Here is a 21,234-nt window from a genome sequence, read left to right as displayed (position 1 = left end):
ATAGTTAGTGTACTACACAGTGTCTTTATAGTCCTTATTTATTTATTTTATAATAATAATGATAATAATAGTTATGGTGTATGAGTTATTTGGGTTTTAGTATCTCAGCTGTAGACTAGTTGGCTAGGCTAGGTATTGACACCTTCACACCAGTGTTGCCAACTCCTCAGTAAGGAAAGTAGCTATTGGCTGTCCTAAAAGTCGCTAAATGACGTCATCGCCTAATTTGCATAAGGTCCTTTTGTGTGTAATTGACGCTGTAGAAGAGAGGAATAACATCGTGGGAGAGACAAAAAGTGGGTAAAAACACCCTAAATATGTTTACAACTACAAATGAACATTCTTCTGTTGATTCGTGGTTTGTTTTTGTTTTTTAAGACAACACTGAGCTACTCTGGGCAGGGTTGCCAGATTGCGACAGTAATTTTCAGCCAAAATGAATAAAATAAAAACCAAAACACAGGATAAGCAGATGATGTTTAGCATTTCACAAATAATAAACCAGTTAAACCATCATGACCTACAAATTAATATCTTAAAATGTACAGATCAGTAAATAAACATTATAAAGGACAAATTATTTTTGCTTGCATGTCTTTAAAGTAGCCTACCAAGTTTGTAAAATGCATTATTTGTTAGGACACACACAACCCTTTGCATGTAAATAAAAATAAACTTGCAAGCAATGAAAGGTTATATGTACAAGACTTTCTTACCTTCATAATCAACTCAAATCACTTGTCTAACATATGAATCAGTGTATTGATGGGCGTGGCAACAGTGTTTTGGACTGGAAAGAATAACCTGTCAATCGAACTTTTGACAACGGTTTGGATGTGGTGGGAGAAGGTAGGGAGAAGGGAGACCTATTTATATTCCACCTGTTTTAGCAATAGCTTTTTTATTTATATTTTAAGCTGCCAAATTGATTACAAACCAGCCCAAATTTTACTTCTTGCTCATTGGTTTTTGTCAGTCACGTGTGCCCTGACGTCATCGACGCGCCTTCGTTGAGGTGTTATTTTCGTCAGTTAAATTAGCATCAAAGACACTTTCATTAATGTTTACTCTTTCATAACAGTAAAAGCTGGAGAATCAGACGTGAAATGAGAGGAAACTGTACCGAGACGAACTCAGCAAGGAAGCCAGGCAGCGTTATGTGGATGAATGATCATCTGTTAACAGCACTGATAAACTAAGTTGTTAGTGGAACAGCGACCATGTTGCGGTAAATGTTTGTATTGTTCACAGCTGCTGTCTTTGTTTTTTGTCTGTGTCTGTTTCTAAGTACAAATAAAGTACATATAAATGTTACATTACTGTACTTGATTATTGTCCTGATTTGCACACACGATTAAAAACAATGGTTCTTTAGTCGAGACGATGGTTCATTTGCATGCTTAAAGGCTTCTTTGCTTTATAAAATGGGTCTTGAATGCGAAAATACACCAGATCTGTTTGTGTAATCAGACTGAGAAATGAAAAAGTGGGTAGTTAAAGGAAATGTTGCCACGAAGTGTTTTAGTCTGTTTTATTATTTGATTAAGTAAATGGTTTTACTAGAAAAGTTCATCATACAAATCAGGCAGAAATCACACCAACTTTATTTACGCTGGCATATAAATCTATAAACTTGTAGTCTTAATTACTGTCAGAAATAATGAATACTGCAGAATAATGCAAACAACATTTAATGTTAGTCCATGGTTTTGTTTTGTGTATCTATTACAACATTAATATGATAGGGTTATAAATACAGAGTGCTTATAGAAACAGAAATCACTGCAATTAGCTTAGCAGCTAACACTAGCGACTAAGCTAACAAGTACCGGTGTTGTTGAGCTTGAATATTAACTCACAGCTGTAATGTCTTTCGTATAGTTAGTGTACTACACAGTGCATAGCATAGCTAATTTTTTTTTATAATTTCCTTATTTTTTTATTTTATTCTACTTTTTTATTTACTCTATTTACTGTACTGGAGCTGCTGTAACACTCGAATTTCCCCCATGGGGATCAATAAAGGAATCTTATCTTAAAAGCTTCTTTGCATTATGAAATGGTTCTTGAATGCCAAAATATGCCCGATCTGTTTGTGTAATTAGACTGAGAAAAGAAAACGTGGGTAGGTAAAAGGAAATGTTGCCACGAAGTGTTTTAGTCTGTTGTATTATTTGATGAAGTAAAGGGTATTACAAGAAAAGTGCGTCATACAAATTGGACAGAAAAGTTTACAGCTATTTACGCTGGCATATACAGTGTATCACAAAAGTGAGTACACCCCTCACATTTCTGCAAATATTTCATTATATCTTTTCATGGGAAAACACTATAGACATGAAACTTGGATATAACTTAGAGTAGTCAGTGTACAGCTTGTATAGCAGTGTAGATTTACTGTCTTCTGAAAATAACTCAACACACAGCCATTAATGTCTAAATAGCTGCAACATAAGTGAGTACACCCCACAGTGAACATGTCCAAATTGTGCCCAAATGTGTCGTCCCTCCCTGGTGTCATGTGTCAAGGTCCCAGGTGTAAATGTGGAGCAGGGCTGTTAAATTTGGTGTTTTGGGTACAATTCTCTCATACTGGCCACTGGATATTCAACATGGCACCTCATGGCAAAGAACTCTCTGAGGATGTGAGAAATAGAATTGTTGCTCTCCACAAAGATGGCCTGGGCTATAAGAAGATTGCTAACACCCTGAATCTGAGCTACAGCATGTTGGCCAAGGTCATACAGCGGTTTTCCAGGACAGGTTCCACTCGGAACAGGCTTCGCCAGGGTCGACCAAAGAAGTTGAGTCCACGTGTTCGGCGTCATATCCAGAGGTTGGCTTTAAAAAATAGACACATGAGTGCTGCCAGCATTGCTGCAGAGGTTGAAGACGTGGGAGGTCAGCCTGTCAGTGCTCAGACCATACGCCGCACACTGCATCGACTCGGTCTGCATGGTCGTCATCCCAGAAGGAAGCTGACGCACAAGAAAGCCCGCAAACAGTTTGCTGAAGACAAGCAGTCCAAGAACATGGATTACTGGAATGCCCTGTGGTCTGACGAGACCAAGATAAACTTGTTTGGCTCAGATGGTGTCCAGCATGTGTGGCGGCGCCCTGGTGAGAAGTACCAAGACAACTGTATCTTGCCTACAGTCAAGCATGGTGGTGGTAGCATCATGGTCTTGGGCTGCATGAGTGTTGCTGGCACTGGGGAGCTGCAGTTCATTGAGGGAAACATGAATTCCAACATGTACTGTGACATTCTGAAACAGAGCATGATCCCCTCCCTTCGAAAACTGGGCCTCATGGCAGTTTTCCAACAGGATAACGACCCCAAACACAACCTCCAAGATGACAACTGCCTTGCTGAGGAAGCTGAAGGTAAAGGTGATGGACTAAACCCAATTGAGCACCTGTGGCGCATCCTCAAGTGGAAGGTGGAGGAGTTCAAGGTGTCTAACATCCACCAGCTCCGTGATGTCATCATGGAGGAGTGGAAGAGGATTCCAGTAGCAACCTGTGCAGCTCTGGTGAATTCCATGCCCAGGAGGGTTAAGGCAGTGCTGGATAATAATGGTGGTCACACAAAATATTGACACTTTGGGCACAATTTGGACATGTTCACTGTGGGGTGTACTCACTTATGTTGCCAGCTATTTAGACATTAATGGCTGTGTGTTGAGTTATTTTCAGAAGACAGTAAATCTACACTGCTATACAAGTTATACACTGACTACTCTAAGTTATATCCAAGTTTCATGTCTATAGTGTTGTCCCATGAAAAGATATGAAATATTTGCAGAAATATGAGGGGTGTACTCACTTTTGTGATACACTGTATATACAGTATAATCCTAATTATCGTCAGAGAAAGAATGCAGAGAAATAATGCAAACCACATTTAATGTTAGTCCATGGTTTTGTTTTGTGTCCTTGATGCCACTTTTAAAACTAGCAGAAGCTTATTTATCTCCCGACTGAAACTTTCTCTTGGATCTAATTACAGTAATATTGTTTTTGTTCTTCTTTCATTTCTGTCAGAAGAATGTAAGTTTCGGAATACTTTTCATTGCACATACATAAATCGGGGCATTTTTTTATGAAAATGATGTTTAAATGATCCCTTAGTAAAGTATGAACGCACTTTGCGCACCCTACGCAAATTACGTAGATCCGGTTCGTAAATCGGAGCATGCGCAGTGAGGCTCTCATTCTGCGTGTTTGTGTTTTGATGAATAAGTACTCTTTGCTTTTGACTTTATGCTTATGAATATAAATATAAACAGATTGAATATATTTATATATGAATATAAACAGATTAGCATCTATTTTTAAATTTAAATGAACAAGGACAAACATATTTAATCTCTATTTAAAATGAACATATTTATTTAACCAGCAAACACAACTACGTGGTATGAGTTAGCCGCTTGGTGGTGATAGGCCATGATGGTAACGTTGTGACAAAGTAAATCATCCAGAAACAAGAAATCTGACCGCTTTAAATATCTGAATGTATCTACAACCCCACTGAGAGCAGCTACTTACAAAAATGTATTACAATAGTACTATGATAGAGTTATAAATACAGAGTGCTTATAGAAACAGAAATCACAGTAACAACAGTAGCGAGTACCCGTGTTGTTGACCTTGGATATTACTTCACAGCTGTAATGTCTTTTGTATAGTTAGTGTACTGCACACAGTGCACAAGTCTTCATTGTATATTTATTTCATAATAATAGTAGTTACGATTTATGAGTTATTTTGGTTTTCGTCAGTATATCAGCTGTGAACTAGGTGGCTGGGCTAGGTTTTGACACCACATGGCTATTCTAACCTTATTACTAGAGGTGATGGGCAGATCGATATCAGTTTTACTTTTTCTCCGCTACATTCCAGTTCCTCTAATGGGACACGCAGACCTAAACCATGTTAGCAATGTTACACTGGACCAGCATTACACTGGACCACCGCACTGTAGTGGACAAACATTTCTGACCACTAAATAATATTTTTATATTATTCTCTTTTTTCTTTAATAAATTATTATTTTGGAACAAACTGCAAAAACAAATTGAAAAAACAAATGCATGTTTATTACCTTTAAACTTACATCCAAAATCCTATATGCAGATTAGCTACAGGAAGCGTTTACATGTCAAGATATGACACCATACAATTTTTAAAATTAGGTTCCATTTTCTTTACATATAATACATTTTCACACATGTTAATAAATACCCATGAACTTTGTAAAACATTTACACAGTCTAAATATCTGGCTTTAAAATTGTCAAACTATTTCATTCACAGTTATTTTGTACATTCATACAAAAATCTGTGTCCCACTGTACAGCGTTCTGAAATGTAGGTTGCATCCCAAACTGCATACTACCACCTCAAAACATGTCAAAAAATAGCATTTTACCAATTCTTTTGGACATAGCTACTTTATACAGATTTATCCTTTTTGCTAATCAGTATTGTCCAGTAGTATTGTGTGAAAGCTTGAAGTACAAATTTGTTTTTATAAAAACAAAGAAATAAAAATTAAGCCTTGGTAAAGGTAAGTAAACCTTGTGGATATGGACACATAAAGGCAGAATGCTGTAAACCAATGCAAACAGTTACGTTTCTTATATTAATCCCTATTTGCTGATATAACTATAAAACCCAAGAGATAAATAATGAAACAAGCTTATTAACGGCGGTATGAGATATAATAATGTTTAACAAATTTTGTGTAGAGGACATGGGACAAGCAGACGTATGGTGTAACTTAGGAGCGCTGAGATGGTCAACCAGCATTCCTGAAACCAGCAACTGTAGAAAATTAGTCAATTTACTTTTACTGGTAAATAAATGTATAATATAATAATTATGTTTGCATAGAAACATGTTTCAGGTGGATTATATTAGGGCCAGTTCAATATATAGGTTAGCTTAAATTAGGGTTTATTATGTCTTTTATATTGTTTTACAAGGCAACTGCATTGATAAGTGCAATGCCCTTGATAAACATCAAAACTCCAGAGGGCACTTGTCACTCACTTCATATTATAGATTATACTGTATAAAGACTAACAATCACACTGATATGACGCTTGTATTTGGTTTTTAAGTGGCAGCGAGAATGTTGTCAGATTATGCTGTTTACATGAGCACAAATGTTTAACTGCAATAAATTATTTAAAGTTAACATGTAAACATACTCCCATGCCAGGCAAACTAGAAGTGAATTAAGAACTTGTCCACCCTGTCAGGGCTTTAATTGTATATTATTTACCAGTTTAAAGTATTTTAAAACATTAATAATGTAATTATCACTACATTGTCTTAAATATGAATATTTGACATACATTTCACAGCTTCTGTTAACTTTAGTGTCTCATTTAGATTTTAATTTCAGTTAAGTGATTGTAAACTTGCAAAGGTAAAGGGAAATATCTTAAGACAAAAGAGTGAGCACTAGATAGTGCAGAAGCTCAACTTAGTGTATCAACACTGAGCATGAGCTAAAGGCTGAGTATTATATACAATGCACCTTATGTTCTTTATGCTAAAACTGCATTCATAAGCAGATTTTCAACATCTGGCAAAATGCAGATGTCTTGCCACCAGTTTTAAAAAGAACAAGTTGACAGGCTTTTTTGCACCTATGCAAAATGGTGTATACAAATATCTAGGAACATCAGTCAATGCTGCCAGTCTTATTTGAACTGCAACTATCCAACTCCCAAAATCAATTTTCCAAGAATCTAAGATTGACACTGAATTGAAAAAAAAAAACTGTGTTTAATTTAAATTTGGTAGTTTATGTGGTACTCAAGACCAATATGTATTTAACTATAATGCAACACCAGTCAGACTGAAATTTATACAATGTTAATTCAATTTAAATTTTGTGTTGAAACTAGTGAGACATGTGTGCCCTGGTTCATTCCGGTACAAAACAGGTCGTGTGTTGGGAAGTACTGTTTTAAGCCTATTCAGTGGTACACATACATCTGCAGCTCTTACATGTGACTTATTTGATTTATTTTACCTACATAGGTCTTTTTATAGGTGCAAATGGCCTTGTGTTATAACTCATTGTAGCCTATTGTTTTGGATATCTCCCCATGGTAAATATAGTCTTTTGTTTACATTTTTAGCAATTTGTATCATGTATGTATCAGCATAGGCATTAGGAGATATGTACATAAAAATGAAGGCATTGGTCAAGCATTTCCATATCAATACATCCCTATTTAGAATTAAGCACTCAGTCTTGCAGTCTGAATGTTGCCTGTGGTTAGATAATGAACCATTTCTCAATTCTGATTACTGTATGAATGTTTTCAAGAAAGCCGGTGGCATTTAAGCACAGATGCAGTATGCCGTGTGAGATGTGTTATAAAAAAAAAATTCTGATGGATGCCAATAAAGTTTTTTATGAACACAGCCCTAAAAATCTAGTTTTGATATGAGCTGGCTGATAAGCGAAAGGAACAGCCTTTCCAACTCACTGTTGAAAAACAAAACCATAAGAGTTCCTCTGTGGAACTGTGCATGCTTTTCTGTAAAACAAGAATAAATACATAATGAAACAATTGTAGTAGCATATTTGATCACTAAATCATGGAGAAACAATATAATTGTCATTGGGGTTTAAATTACCGTGTTTATCATGTCTCCACATGGAACTGTGGGTAAGGCAGGCTGTACAGTTCCTATTTCAGTCAGTAGTGTGAGTATAAAAGCAGAAAAATGAAATCCAACAACCTTGCTCTGCTTCTTCGAAATGTGTAACAGGTGATGAACAGGATGTAGATGTAATCCTTGAAATCCTGAACTGTCTATATAATTTCCCTATGTCCAAATTCCCTTTCTGAGTCCAAAACAGTATGTAAAAACTGTATAGAGGTGAAAGCTTGGCTGTATTTCCAGTGCAGCGGAGAGAGAAACAGGTGGACCCCAGGGTCAACCCTGAGCTGAGCCAGGAGGACTTGTAAACATCACAAGGATGTGTAAATGCTGTCACCAACTTCCTCAGCATTTATAAGACAAAAGCAAACAGCCTCTATCAAATCCTTACATTCCCTATGGTGGAGTATGCTGGTTAGATCCAGTTTAAATTAAACCCCTTAGAGAGCATGACCGCCTCCAGATCCTTGTCCTCTTCCTTTTCTCTGAGTCTCTGCTCCTCCAGGACAGCCACCAGCGAGTCCCTTTGCTCCACCACATCCAACATCTCATTCAGAATGTGCTTCTCTTCAGTCAGCTCTGCCTCAGTTTTTAAATGGTCTGTAGAAAGAAAACGCGCAGAAAAGACAGATGAACATTGTAAATAGTTGTGAGGAGTGTACTAGAAGCCCTGCCTTTGTCTCTTTATGATAAAAAGTAAAAAAAAAAACAGACTAGTTGCCAGCCCTAACTACAAGTATATAGAGGATTTAAAGCAGCTTAGATATACACACATCAGTCACACTGTCTTTCTACATGTACTGTTAAGCAATAGTAAAGCCGTCGATCAGTAAAATACGCGGTAAAGAAAAGGTCAGATGTCCACAAAAGTTTGGCTGTTCTTCAGTGTGACATGTTCTTCAGTGTAGTCCTTACTTAGGTTAAAAACAGTTAGATTTAAAAGGAAAAGCAGCCATGTATAGTAAATTTATAAAATATTTGAGTTATGTTTATTTCTTAGCTGCTTGCTTTGTGTATGTGGGTACTAACTGAGCCACAAATCTTTAAACTCACCAGTAACAACAAAATCTACACTTTTTGACCTAAGGCTGTTTTGAAATGACAGTGTGCCATTTTGGTTGGGAGTTGACCGGTAATCCGGAAATGATTGGAGATGTTTGAGACACACACAAATGCCAAAAGTAAATGGCTACATGTGATCAGATCACCTGAGATTAATGTTAATACCTAAAGCCAAATTTTTTAATAACTTATTTATCTTTAAGCACTTTTGGGATAAACTGAAACGTTGATTGTGAGCCAGAACTTTCCAACAATACAAAGTCTGGTGGAAAGCCTTCCCAGAAGAGTGAAGGCTGTTATAGATGAAATGTAGGGATAGGCAACCCTATATTAATGCCCATAGTTTTAAAATGGCATGGTCAACAAGCTCATGGTCCACATACGTTTGACCATATAGTGTACTTCTATTTAGAACTTACTACATAAAATTAGTGACAGTTTGATTGAACGTACCCTCAATTGCCATTCGCTCTCTAAGTTCTTGCTGCAGTCGACTCTGCCGGTCTTCCAGCTCCAACTCACGAGCACTAAAAAAAAACATGAAAAATTTCATCATGCACTGTAGTGATATATACAGTACATGACATGGGAAGATTTTATAACCCTGCTATGCATTGTGAGTCCAAAAAGTAGATGATGATGCTATACTCACAATATCATCAGCTCTGACTCATAGCGCACCAAGGCATTTTTCTCCTGCACCAGTTTAAACCATTCTTGCATCAGCTTGGGATCATCCTTTTTACCCATTCCTGCAAACAAAACAACATGTAAAAGGATGAGGAACCTTCTCAATGCCCAGACTCACACAGATCCGACATGGACAACCACACGGCCGATGGAATAACAGCCAAGCTGGAATGTCTTTTATAATGGAACAGTTGGATAGAGTAGTGGAGGAGGAGGGTCAGGAGCAGGACAGCTCTAACAGGATCAAACGTGCCTCATTTCCAAAAGATGGCATGAAGGTAAAACATGAAATTTCAAAGCTGAATGTCAGGTTAGATTTCCTCTTCTTGTATTCTGCTTTCAGTGTTCTCATAATCGTATGTAACTTTAACCCATGAGTTCTTAGCAAGTTTTAAATCCAGGGTGTTTGTGGTAATGAATCACATTCTTGATCTCAGCTGGATCTGAACAAGTTTCTCTATTGTGTGCATGTTGGTGGCGGTAAAATGGTAGTAAAATGGTAGATGTCCCCCAGATAAAACAGTTTGGAAATATGTTTATCTGCATACAAATTTATACCTCAGATAAAAAAGAAAGAAAATTTATGAAGATTCACTGCCAATGTGGTTATGGCGTGGCAGAGGGTGGACATCTCAAGCACTATTATTATTGAATAGAAAGTAGCCTAAACTGGTAAATAACAAAGGTATTTACCACAAGAAAGTGTAAACACACATTAACTGAAGCTTTTGACCTGTCTATATGACTAAATGTACTGCACTGCTGCCACATGACTGGATGACAGGATAATTACATGTCTGAGCAGGTGTACGACTGTTCCTAATAAAGTGGCTGGTAGGTGTATTGTTACCAGTTATTATTTTTAAGATATACTGTAGTATTTTGGCTATATTACCCGTGTTAAGTGTATGGGAAAAAAGTGCGGCATGCAAGACTTCACAGAATTACAGTCATTGGCTAAAAAGTTGGTGGGTGTACATCTGACCACGCTGGTACAGCCCTTTTTCTCTTTTCCCCCTTTTAGACTCACTTACTCATGCCTAGACATACATGACATGCACAACATTATCTAAAGCAAGCAGCGTCAAAAAGCAAATCCGGTGCAGCACGATGTACCTGGCTGATGAAGCAAAGACTTGAGCAACACAAACTGTACCCCCCCCCACCATCCAACATTTTTTAGTACACAGACACAAAGCACAGTTTCTCAGACACAAGATCAATGTTAGAGACAAGAGTGAGACACTGGACAAGAGGCTTTAAAAGACATTGGACAACAGGATTTGGCTCAACTTATCCAGTGGATACGCACAGCCAGTGGCCTCCACCACACTCAGCCCCATTCTCCCCCAAAAAAGACACAGAGAAGAAACCATAGTTAGCACAGACTCCCACACAAACCCACAGCAAAACATTCAGCCATTCAGGCTTTACTACATAAACTCACAAACACTACATGAATTAAAACTGCTGAATGTAATGTGAATGAAAGAAGTAATAATGAGTATGTGATGAATGAGAAAACAATAATCTGAAGGACCGTGTTCTTACATTGTTATATGTTGCCCTAAACACTGTAAAATATTATATGAATGTGAAAGATTAATGAGTTTCATGCCAACACACTATTTGCATATCCCTTTTACAAACAACATATTAATCCACAGCAGAACCAAAGTTACAGAAATATCTTCCATTGGTTGCTTGCTGTGGTACGTTTTTACTTATACACACTACTTTTGGTGCAATGCTCCTCTCAGTTTTTGTCACAGCTCATTAATTTTTGGTTGCAACACACCTTAAACACATGAATTTCTAAATGGTGTCTATATAATACATCACAAGAGAAGCCAATTAAGGTTGGTTATTGAGTTCTCAATGGATTTGTCATGTTGTAACCCAAATTTAGGTCATACAGACCAGAATCAGAATCACTTTATTTCACCAGCTATGTTACACAGAAGTAGGTTTTAATATCTGCAATATTATGGCAGTAAGAATATTCTTTATCATACTTTATCATCCATATTCTTAGTTCATTTGCTGTATCATCTAACTGATACATTAATAATTAAATGCAAAATCTAGCTATTCTGCAAAGTTTACAGTAATAAATTCTTATTTTCTTTGGAGGGACTAAATATTTCTGATCGCAACTGTGTATTACTTGGTGGATTTAATGTTTAATAAAAAAGCAAACATCAGACTTGTCTTTAAGCAGAACTACATGTTTCGGTACAGAATAAGAGTATAAAAATATTTACGAAAAGTATTTAACAGCTCTAACATGCGGTATCCTCAATAATTTAGCAAAATTATATGTGTGCTGTGGACTGCATACACACACACAGGTAAAAAATGCTTTAACATACGGTTAACATGCAGCGCTACAAAAAAGGACTAGAGAAGAATAACACACATAATGGACTGTTTTTGTTTAGTTCTGTAGAAAACCATGCTGATTAAATGCACACTTTTGGTAAACTTCCTCCTTAATGACTTTTTATTATCAAAATAGTTTACGTTATATGGAGTCTGCTGGAAAAGGGTTAAACGGGTTTAAAAACCAAACAGAAAATAAAGCGAGTAAATCGATAAGAAAAAGGACAAAGATGATCAGTCTAGAGGGAATAGTTTGGGTAAAAGGCAGCAGGCCAGGCTGGTGTGCTAATGCAGCCGACTGACCGGCGGCAGGTGAGACAGAATTTACGTTACCTTCAGGGGAACAGCATGGGCAGAAGGACAAGGGTCTCCAGCGAGGGGTCCTGACATAGGGCTCAACTTCCACAAGAGAGAATGAAGTAGTGGTGGACGTGGTAAAGGAAGAGAAGGGAAGAGGAAAAAAGAAGTGGATGTGCAGGAGAGGGGAGGGAAAAATGAAGGAGAGAAAAAAGTGAGGAGAAAAATCCAAAAAGCAAGAAAACTATGGGAAGAAATGCTAGAGAGAGAATGTGGGCAAGATAATTGAAAAGTAAATGTAAAAGTAAAAACTGTGGCCCTACGTTTTATATAATCAACAATTTTGCACAAAGTAGTAAAACTACACTGATTTGGCATTGCTTAAGACTAAACTAAATACAGAGGAATGGGTAAATAATCACTTCCCAACCTTTAAAAAATCATATAGTCTTATGGGACTAATTTTTGGGTTGGAGGTTTGTCCTATGCCAGTTAAAAAAGAAAAAAAATCAAACAAACATGATGAATGACACAACAGTGAAGTAGTATGTGTGGTGACAAACGTGACAATAGGTGACAAACGATGGTCACATGGCCTCATAAGCCAATATCGTAATAATATGCAAACTTAAAGCAGGTGAAATGTAAGGTTACACTAAAGGGACGATCACACAGGTGACCTAACTGTGGACTTCCATGACATAAGTGTGGAGGGGAAAAAGCATTTTCCACAGAAAGGCAACAGTGATCGATCCTACACATTATTCTCAGTAATAACAGAAGACATTAGCAAACAGTATCCAACACCAACTGATACAGCCATCAAAGACACATTCTACAGCACTTTAGATACATTTACACAAACTTGAATGTTTCAACTGTGTTAACTTATATGAGATTAAATTAGGTTTAAGAAAGGCTTATTTTCAACCTCACAGCATTAAGAGTTTGAACTGAAACTCAGCATTGTTGCATCTGGTTTCCCTGCATGTTACATATGAAACATGCCCAAGTCTAGGAACATAATCAATACAAATATATAATATGCAATTCATAACACAGCAGACACAAAAGTTGCATTCTTGTACTTGTACTTATTTATATTGTTTTATGTACTTAAGTTGGTTTAGTTCTTATTGTTATTGGGGAACTGATACTATTGATTACTATTGATATTAACAGTAAACAATTATACATGCAAATATTAATGAATTCAAACAGCCCCTAGACATGTTTATAAATACGTTCCTGTTAGTTCCAGGAGGGAGTGTATTTTATATATTGTTTTGCTGTTGAGTCTTTTGTTTGAAATAAAACCCCACGCTACCTTGTGTTAATGTGGATGATTAAAAAACAGGTCATCAACAACTCAACAGCACACAACAGCAATAGCGCACCACAAACTCACACACACATGCTCAGAACAACACACTCTGGCACTAATCGAAGACCCTGAAGGTGGGCAGGAACACAGCAAGGGCATCACACAAGAGAGGTGTCCGAGTTTAGAGAAAAGTATGTATTAATTTAACACAGCATACACACAACTCATACCAGCATACACAAAGCACACATGGTATCTGGCCAACCAAGCAGGTAGGGAGGCTGAAGCTACATCAGGCTAATGCAGCCAATCAGCTGATCTACAATTAATTCTCAAGATAGGGTCAGTGATTGTATGCCTATGTGGTAGACATTTCTGATAGGCAAGTATACAAAAGTCTGGGTACAAAGAGGATAAGCCTAATTATTGATAACATTGTGTGTATATTTCTACTACTTACAAATACTGTATGGTGGGCAATATAGCCAAAACACTTCACAGTATACAGCTGGGGTCAAACGTTATCATAAACTTGTAAACAACATGTATTGTATGTCATGGTTGTCTTGAGACTTCAATAATTTCTGCAACTGTTCTTTTTCAAAGACTGAATTGTTAAAGCGTTTCTTTCCTCAAAAAAGTATAAATTAATTTAATTTTTTATTCTTTTACGATGACATTTTCAACATATGACAACATATGCTGGCTTAGAAATATAACTTATTTTTTCATGTTTTACCACCACTTTATTCTGGTCAGGGTTGCAGTGGGTCTGGTTTCCCCGAATCACTGGGTGCAACCAAGTGACACACCCCAAACAGACCACTATTCCATCTCAGGGCCTCTATCATCACCCCGAGGAATAACCAATCATGTCTGTATGTAGACACCTAACCGATCAATAGCACCACTGGGAATTTAAACCCTCTAATCCCAGCGGTGGTGAGCTGGTGAGATTTACCTCTGTGTCACCTGAGCGACCCTACTTAAGAATGTATTTATCAGGAAAGCCCAGATCATCTGAATTTCAGAATATATATTTGTGTACATAATCTACACTGCTGAGATTTATAAACTGGTCATCCAAGAGAGGAAATCTGCAAGCAAATGTGAAATCATTTATTCACTGTTGATTCATCAATTTAATTTTGTGTCATTTAAAAAGTAGGACCAAAATCAATCAAAAACTAATCTGAAATACGATTTCATTGTTATTAATTAGTTAATATTTGATTTATAGACATGAACGAATCAAACAATACACTGCAAAGTTTCATCACAGGCTTGTCTGTGAGGAAAGCTCTGCCGTGTTGCATCCATAATGGATTTAGATTTAAAAGGGAGGACACACAGTAAGGTAAGGTAAGAGCGTCAGTAAGTACAGGAGGGTGAGGAGAGATGAGTTAGCCGTTTGTCAGTTTAAAGCGACAGGTTTGAAATACATACCGCCCAGATGCAAGTCCAGGATCTCACTGTAATTAGATTCTCCCCAATAGTCTACAATAAGGATATATTAAAGATATGTTACTGCATACACAAGCACTGCTAGTGCAAGTAAAGCAAAGAAAGTCATGCATGAGTTTTGAACACCCACACCCAAACTCAGTATGTTACACTGCATAGGTACACTGTAGATGTGGTTAAATAAAGACGTTGCATGTGCACGGCATATTTCAGAATGACAGAATGGGTACATAGATTTGGTGTTGTGTGCTGCTGTGCCCTGCCACAGGGTTTGGAGTGGAGAATTGTGGCCTAATGTTCATTATCAGTGTAAATGTAAAAGACCAGTATTACATTTTTTGTTAACTAATGACTGTTCTTAACCATTTTGCCAGCTGAACCACAACAGGTTGCAACTGTGGGCAAAAGCAGCACCAGCTGCACCTAGGCATTTTTGTGTCTCACCTTCTGTGTCACAGACTAATGCAATAAAAAAAAAAAAGAACTCTTCACTGTATTATAAATACAGTACACGACTAAAGCAAATCCAGTGAGAGGGCACACAAATCTATGCTACACACGCAAATTCAGTTTCATGCAGCTGAAAGACACATGAGGGGAAACCAAGATAGATGATACTTAAAATGAGATCATGGACGACGACTTCGGACACCTATTAACATTATCGGCACAGATACCTGAGCGCCTCTTACGCTGTTTTGGACTAACACTAGAACCTTTATGTAACCCTTAAAGAAAGTGAAGGATAGAGAGGTTATAAGGCACAGAAAAGCACCACTTTCAGTGATGAAATGGACAGAAAAGGATATGAGGAGAAAAAACAAACAAAAAAATCTACAGTTGCTCTTCTGGTCATCATTGATTGTCGAAAATCTCTCACAGCACCTATTACTTACGTTTCATTTCCTATTGCATATTATTATACAAATGTTACGACCAAAATAATAAAACTTTAGAAGCAAGGAAAGAAATAATAGCTTATTATGATTTTAAGTCTCTAATCTGTCCCATAGATTATAAAGTCATTAATGGTCCCTTGCAAAGTGCTTTAAAATTTTTAATTATATGTAGCAAAAAGTATGAGCAAAGCTGCAACAGGAATGTAAAGGCATTAACTTTAATAAGGTTTACTACATGTATAACATGAGAAAGAAAATGCAGAATATGCAATTATTATATAAAAATCGACTAAGCTTTACTATTTTATACCTAGTAACTATTCATTTGTATAATCAAACAAAAAATTACAGTACAGAACATTAATTTGACTTTAAAGATTACTATAATTTTCTGTTGTCTACAGATAAGCAGTGCAGGTGTGCTTTCAAACCACTAAAATCACAGCGACTTCATTATTTTCAAACATGCATATGTTTCTATGTTGGAATCGTGATACATTCCAAACTGTGTTCACGTTCCTTTTCATGAGCACTAAACAAAATGCATCCAGGCTGAAGCGTGACTCAAAATCCATTTAAATCCCACAATTCCACTTGCTATCACTTTATTTAAAATCGGAATCTTTCTTTGTATGCTATGATAAACTCCATTGTGGGAGTCTTACAGTCTTTTGTATGATCTCTACACATTGTTTAAAAGAATCCTGGTTCTCCTGAGTGCCCACTGCCAGTAGCATGTACAGAAAATAAAGACACGCCTAGTGTAAATTGACATTGTTCCATTACACTTGACACAACATGGATACAATGCTTAAGTCATGCATCTGGTGTAAAATCTGGGTTTGCTTTGACCACAGTGACATCCATTAAACACCAATTAGTGGTAGGGCTCCAGAAATCAGACTTATAGTAGGGCTTGATTTTTTTTTGCCAAGATCCAGGATCTATAAAATAACACTACCGTAACAACCTTACCCCAATGAGCCATGTGTGTATATTTTTTTATATTTTCATTCCAGCCTGAGGTGTGTATAGAGAAGATGATGGAAGAATAAACAGTGTAAGATACCTGCTTCCCCTCGTAGAGCCTTTTCTACAGCTACACCCCTCTCCTCCAGCTGTCTCTGTTTCTCCTCCACCTGCTCCAGCTGTCTCTGAATGATCTGAGGACAAGAAACCAACACAATCATACTCACACTGACTAATGCAGTTGGTAGTGAATTTATTTTTAATCCTGCATGGCTGTGTGGTATGCTTTGGAGGAAATCAAACCGTGCAATTATGCTGAAATATACTGACATTCTTTTATCTAAATGAATGAATAAATAAAAATGTTGCATGACATTTCAGTTGTGCATGAAATCTAGTTTTGCCATCTTGTACAGCAAGATACACTTTTTGAAATGTATTTGGTTCACCAAATGCAGGTCCTACATAAAAAAAATAGTCACCGCTAGGAGATTTGGGAGCAATAAGAGAAATTGTAAGTCATTAAGATACATTTACATTTTTGGCATTTAGCAGACGCTTTAATCCAAAGCGACTTACAATTATGACTGAACACGATTTTGAGCAGTTGAGGGTTAAGGGCCTTGCTCAAGGGCCCAACAGTGGTAACTTGGCAGTGGTGGGGCTTGAACCGGCAACCTTCTGATTACAAGTCCAGTACCTTAACCACTGAGCTATACTTTAACTATAGACTGTAAAAACATATTTGTTGAATTCCATGTTTAATAATAATGTAATACCAGAATTGTTTGGATTGTGATTTTTTTTACTGAATTACCATAATGTACTAATGTTAAGACTAAAACACCACTACTGTATACGTGTAATTATTATTAAAGTCGTACCTGAGCCCTGTGTAATCTCTTCAGCTCCTCCTGTTTAGCCTGCCGCCGAGCTGCTTTCTGCACCTTGCGTGTCAGTTTGTCATTTAGCTCCTCTTCAGTGTACGTCTTCTGCAATTAAGAATCAAAACATGAATCAGGGACTTCTTATATCTAGAGCTATACAAAGACAAGACAGTTTTGTCCAAAGCTTCGAAGTGATAAAATTCCATAACAGTATCTTATACATCTGAATAAACAGCTACACTAGCACAACTCTTAAATAACTTATAATAAATAAATAATTTATTTGTTTTTAATGTGTCGTTTTGTTATACATTACAAAGCACAGTGTACCACAAAAATCTAAATTTAAATCTAAAATCTGACTAGAATCATTACAAATATTCTACAAACCAAATTTCCAGAGAAGTTGGGAGATGTAAAATGCAAAATAAACAAAGAACTGTGATTTGAATATAATGAATCTTTATTTAACAGACAAAAGTAAATTTTTTGCCCAGCTGCTCAGCAGTCTGTGGTTGCCATGGCTCTCCTCTTCATGATGCACCATAAGTGTGTCAATGAAGCCCCGCTGTTGTAGTGCATGAAGAATGAGGCCTGGCATAATCTTGCTGAAATTATTTGGATGTCTTTGTAACATCCAGATATTCACCTCTACATTAGTGGTACCTTAAAAATTATGCAAGTCACCCATGTGACCGGCACTGATGCACCATGATAACATAAGAGATGTTGGCTTTTGCACTTTTTGCTGGAAACAGGTGCTTTTTTATCTTTGGCACAGAGAACAACCAAACTTCAGAAGATTTTTTCCCCCAAAGCCATCAGGCATCAAATTCCAATTTTGTTTGTATTTACAAAATACAATCAAGTTGGCCACCAAAACATGAACATTTCTTTGTACTGTTGCTAGTTAATTACAAGTTCAAGAGGGTTAACAATTTATACATTTTTGTTTTTATTGCATTTGACAGTATTTCCCAGCTTTTCTGAAAAATGGTGATTGTGTTTTCTGACAATGTTACTATTACTATGATACTGGTTAATTATCTTTTTGTTTTATAAAGCATTTTTAGAGAACACAGTTAATAAAAGAAAATGAAAACAGAAGTGTTTAGAGCACTGATGTGTACAGCTTCTGAGTGAATTCACCGCCAAGGAGTCACAGAGCAAATATGAACCAGTGAGAAGTACAGTGCAGAATACAGATCAGGATACAGATAAAGCTTCTCAATAAATAAATAAATAAAAATCAGGTGACAGGTGCATCCTCCAGCAGAAAGGTGGTACTGCTTATTCATGCTCATAAAGGACACTGTTAGTAATACAGTAGTGGAAAAACACATGGATTATAGAGGATAAGGTTAAATAATAGATGTAGCATGCTCAGAACAGGTGGACTTGTGAGAATAAACACACTACCTTTGTGGCGTATGATCTCTTGAACGCCAGTGCATGAGGAACATAAACAGACTTGTGGGGAGGATAAAAAATAAAACACGAACAATGAACAACATAAAACAAATGATGTGACTAAACAGGTTAAAGTGGTTAAATCAAACCGACAGTTTAGGACAACACAAAACACAAACCAAACACTGACACATGCTAGCTATATGGATGTTTTAATGAATCATGAATGTAGACAGACTACACTGTAAACTGGTTGTGTTTCTGTTATTTATCACTGTCACGTAAACTTGTTTATTATGTATTTCCCATCTACATGAATAAAAGCATAGCTTATTTACATATTACACCGTCTATTTAGTTACCATTTTCATTTTGACAATTGAAAAAACAGAGAAACAATACCAGGGTGTTCATTTTATTTCCAACCTAAACCACTGCAGTTAAATCTGTTTAGTAACTTTAATCTAAGTAAGTTAACATGTTAGCTGGGTAATATGTGCACAGCTCTGTGCTCTCTTGCTAGCCTAGCTTATGAGAATATATTTATATTTTACATAAAAGATTTAGCCTGAGTACTGCCCCTGCTGGTCAAAGGATGAATGTCATGCAGTCAAGTTAATTAATTACATTTCAATTGACTGAACATCCACTTTAGGAGTCATTACTGTGTGTGTGTGTGTGTGTGTGTGTGTACACATAAAGTATAGTATAGTATAGAATGCATACAAATAACCACATCAAATCTTAAACACCTAAAACACCTAAACAGTTACTAACTACAAATAACTACAAATGCAAAACAATCTATGATAACCACACACGCCTTAGTATAACTGGGTTACTGGACCTGGTCATGAGATCTACCTACTGACATACACACATATGCTTTAGAGCTACTGAGTTTCTTTGACGTGATCAGTGCAAAGTAAATCACTGGATTGCATGTATTGGGTGTAAATATTTGATTTGCTTCTTACATGTTTTTTGAATGAATAACTGAATAATAGTCTAAACAGAATTTGTTGAGGAATATTTACCTTCCTTTTTTTACATTTACATTTTCAGCATTTAGCAGACGCTTTTATCCAAAGCGACTTACACAATGAGCAGAACACGATGAGCAATTGAGGGTTAAGGGCCTTGCTCAGGGACCCAACAGTGGCAACTTGGTGGTGGCGGGGATTGAACCGGCAACCTTCTGTTTACTAGTCCAGTACCCTAAGCGCTGAGCTACCACTGCCTTTTAGTGGACAAAAAATACTAAATGTACTATATGTAACAAATATAAAATACAAAATTCAATAAAGCTTGTTTAGCATTCTGAATGCACATTTTAAATAAAGAAAATTGCTAACTAGCAATCCATTACAAAATGGGACGAACTAACTAACCAGAATTATTTAATTTAGATGCGATCAGTATCTCAAAGCCTTAATAATAAATAGCTGCCCTGTTTATAATTTAAATGATTCAAGCAAGAAATGTATTTCCTTATCATTAAAAAGCATTCTTTGACAGCTATTGGAAATTAATGCTTTTTAAATGTTTTATTTTAACAGACAGAATTACCTGAACAATGACATATTCGTCAGTTATCAGTTATTTTTAACGTCCCAAATTCAAATGTTAAAAATTCAGTAGCTCAAAACACATTTGTTGTGTAATCAAGAAATACCTTTTCTTCTTCATCAACTTGTTCCATGTCTCTCACATTCTTCACTTTTACTCTTGATGAACATTTAATTTTTTCAGTCCCTCTCTCGTTTAATTTGCCTTTCCAATTAGCCTTCCCTCTCTCTGTTTGCTTTACCCTTCCCTTATCTTTTTTCACCCCCTTCTTCAATACATCCTTGTTCACTTCAGATACTAGGTCAAACAAGTCCATATGTTGCTATGAAAGGCAAAATATTTAATTAATGTAAAGAAAAAGACCAATATTATTAACTAATATTACAAACATATTATATAAACTTACATCTGCTTTGGACTTCTGGGAGGATCTTTCCAAGACATCATCACAGGACAGATCTGAGTCCTCAGAAAAGCTAAGGTTTCTTCTCAGGTGCAAATCTAACACAAAATAACAATCATTTTATTTAAAACCTTAAAAACATTGATAATTTTGGGGTTTGGTAAATCAAAAAATTAAGACATGGTT

The 21,234-nt window shown here is 36.5% G+C and overlaps 1 protein-coding gene and 1 long non-coding RNA gene across 23 annotated transcripts in view; one reads left to right on the top strand and one right to left on the bottom strand.

Moving 5' to 3' along the window:
* The first annotated feature begins 158 nt into the window (after positions 1-158).
* LOC134322859 (uncharacterized) lies at positions 159-1,314 on the top strand. 2 transcript variants are annotated; one of them, XR_010013987.1, is made up of 2 exons: positions 159-296; positions 1,082-1,314. It is a non-coding gene; the product is annotated as an uncharacterized LOC134322859 (long non-coding RNA). The 2 variants fall into 2 exon arrangements; XR_010013988.1 differs by lacking the exon at positions 159-296 and adding an exon at positions 775-849.
* A 3,766-nt stretch (positions 1,315-5,080) lies between these two features.
* The window catches only part of mical3a (microtubule associated monooxygenase, calponin and LIM domain containing 3a), a 75,614-nt gene continuing 59,460 nt past the window's right edge, over positions 5,081-21,234 (bottom strand). For 9 of the 21 annotated variants that reach the window (XM_063004234.1, XM_063004233.1, XM_063004240.1 and 6 more), the window contains 10 exons: positions 21,052-21,146; positions 19,086-19,136; positions 17,664-17,771; positions 16,880-16,973; positions 15,589-15,639; positions 14,894-14,944; positions 12,160-12,225; positions 9,407-9,506; positions 9,208-9,281; positions 5,081-8,292 (listed from right to left, as the gene is read on the bottom strand). In XM_063004234.1, coding sequence (XP_062860304.1) covers positions 8,108-8,292; positions 9,208-9,281; positions 9,407-9,506; positions 12,160-12,225; positions 14,894-14,944; positions 15,589-15,639; positions 16,880-16,973; positions 17,664-17,771; positions 19,086-19,136; positions 21,052-21,146 — 875 coding nt within the window. In that variant the 3' untranslated portion in view covers positions 5,081-8,107. Of the gene's footprint in view, positions 8,293-9,207; positions 9,314-9,406; positions 9,507-12,159; positions 12,226-14,893; positions 14,945-15,588; positions 15,640-16,879; positions 16,974-17,663; positions 17,772-19,085; positions 19,137-21,051; positions 21,147-21,234 lie in introns of those variants that run through there. The other 12 variants (XM_063004243.1, XM_063004249.1, XM_063004252.1 and 9 more) reach the window with 8 other exon arrangements.

Source organism: Trichomycterus rosablanca, chromosome 11 (genome assembly GCF_030014385.1).
Source record: "Trichomycterus rosablanca isolate fTriRos1 chromosome 11, fTriRos1.hap1, whole genome shotgun sequence".
Taxonomy (NCBI): Eukaryota; Metazoa; Chordata; class Actinopteri; order Siluriformes; family Trichomycteridae; genus Trichomycterus; species Trichomycterus rosablanca.
This window is presented reverse-complemented; position numbering and strand designations above follow the sequence as displayed.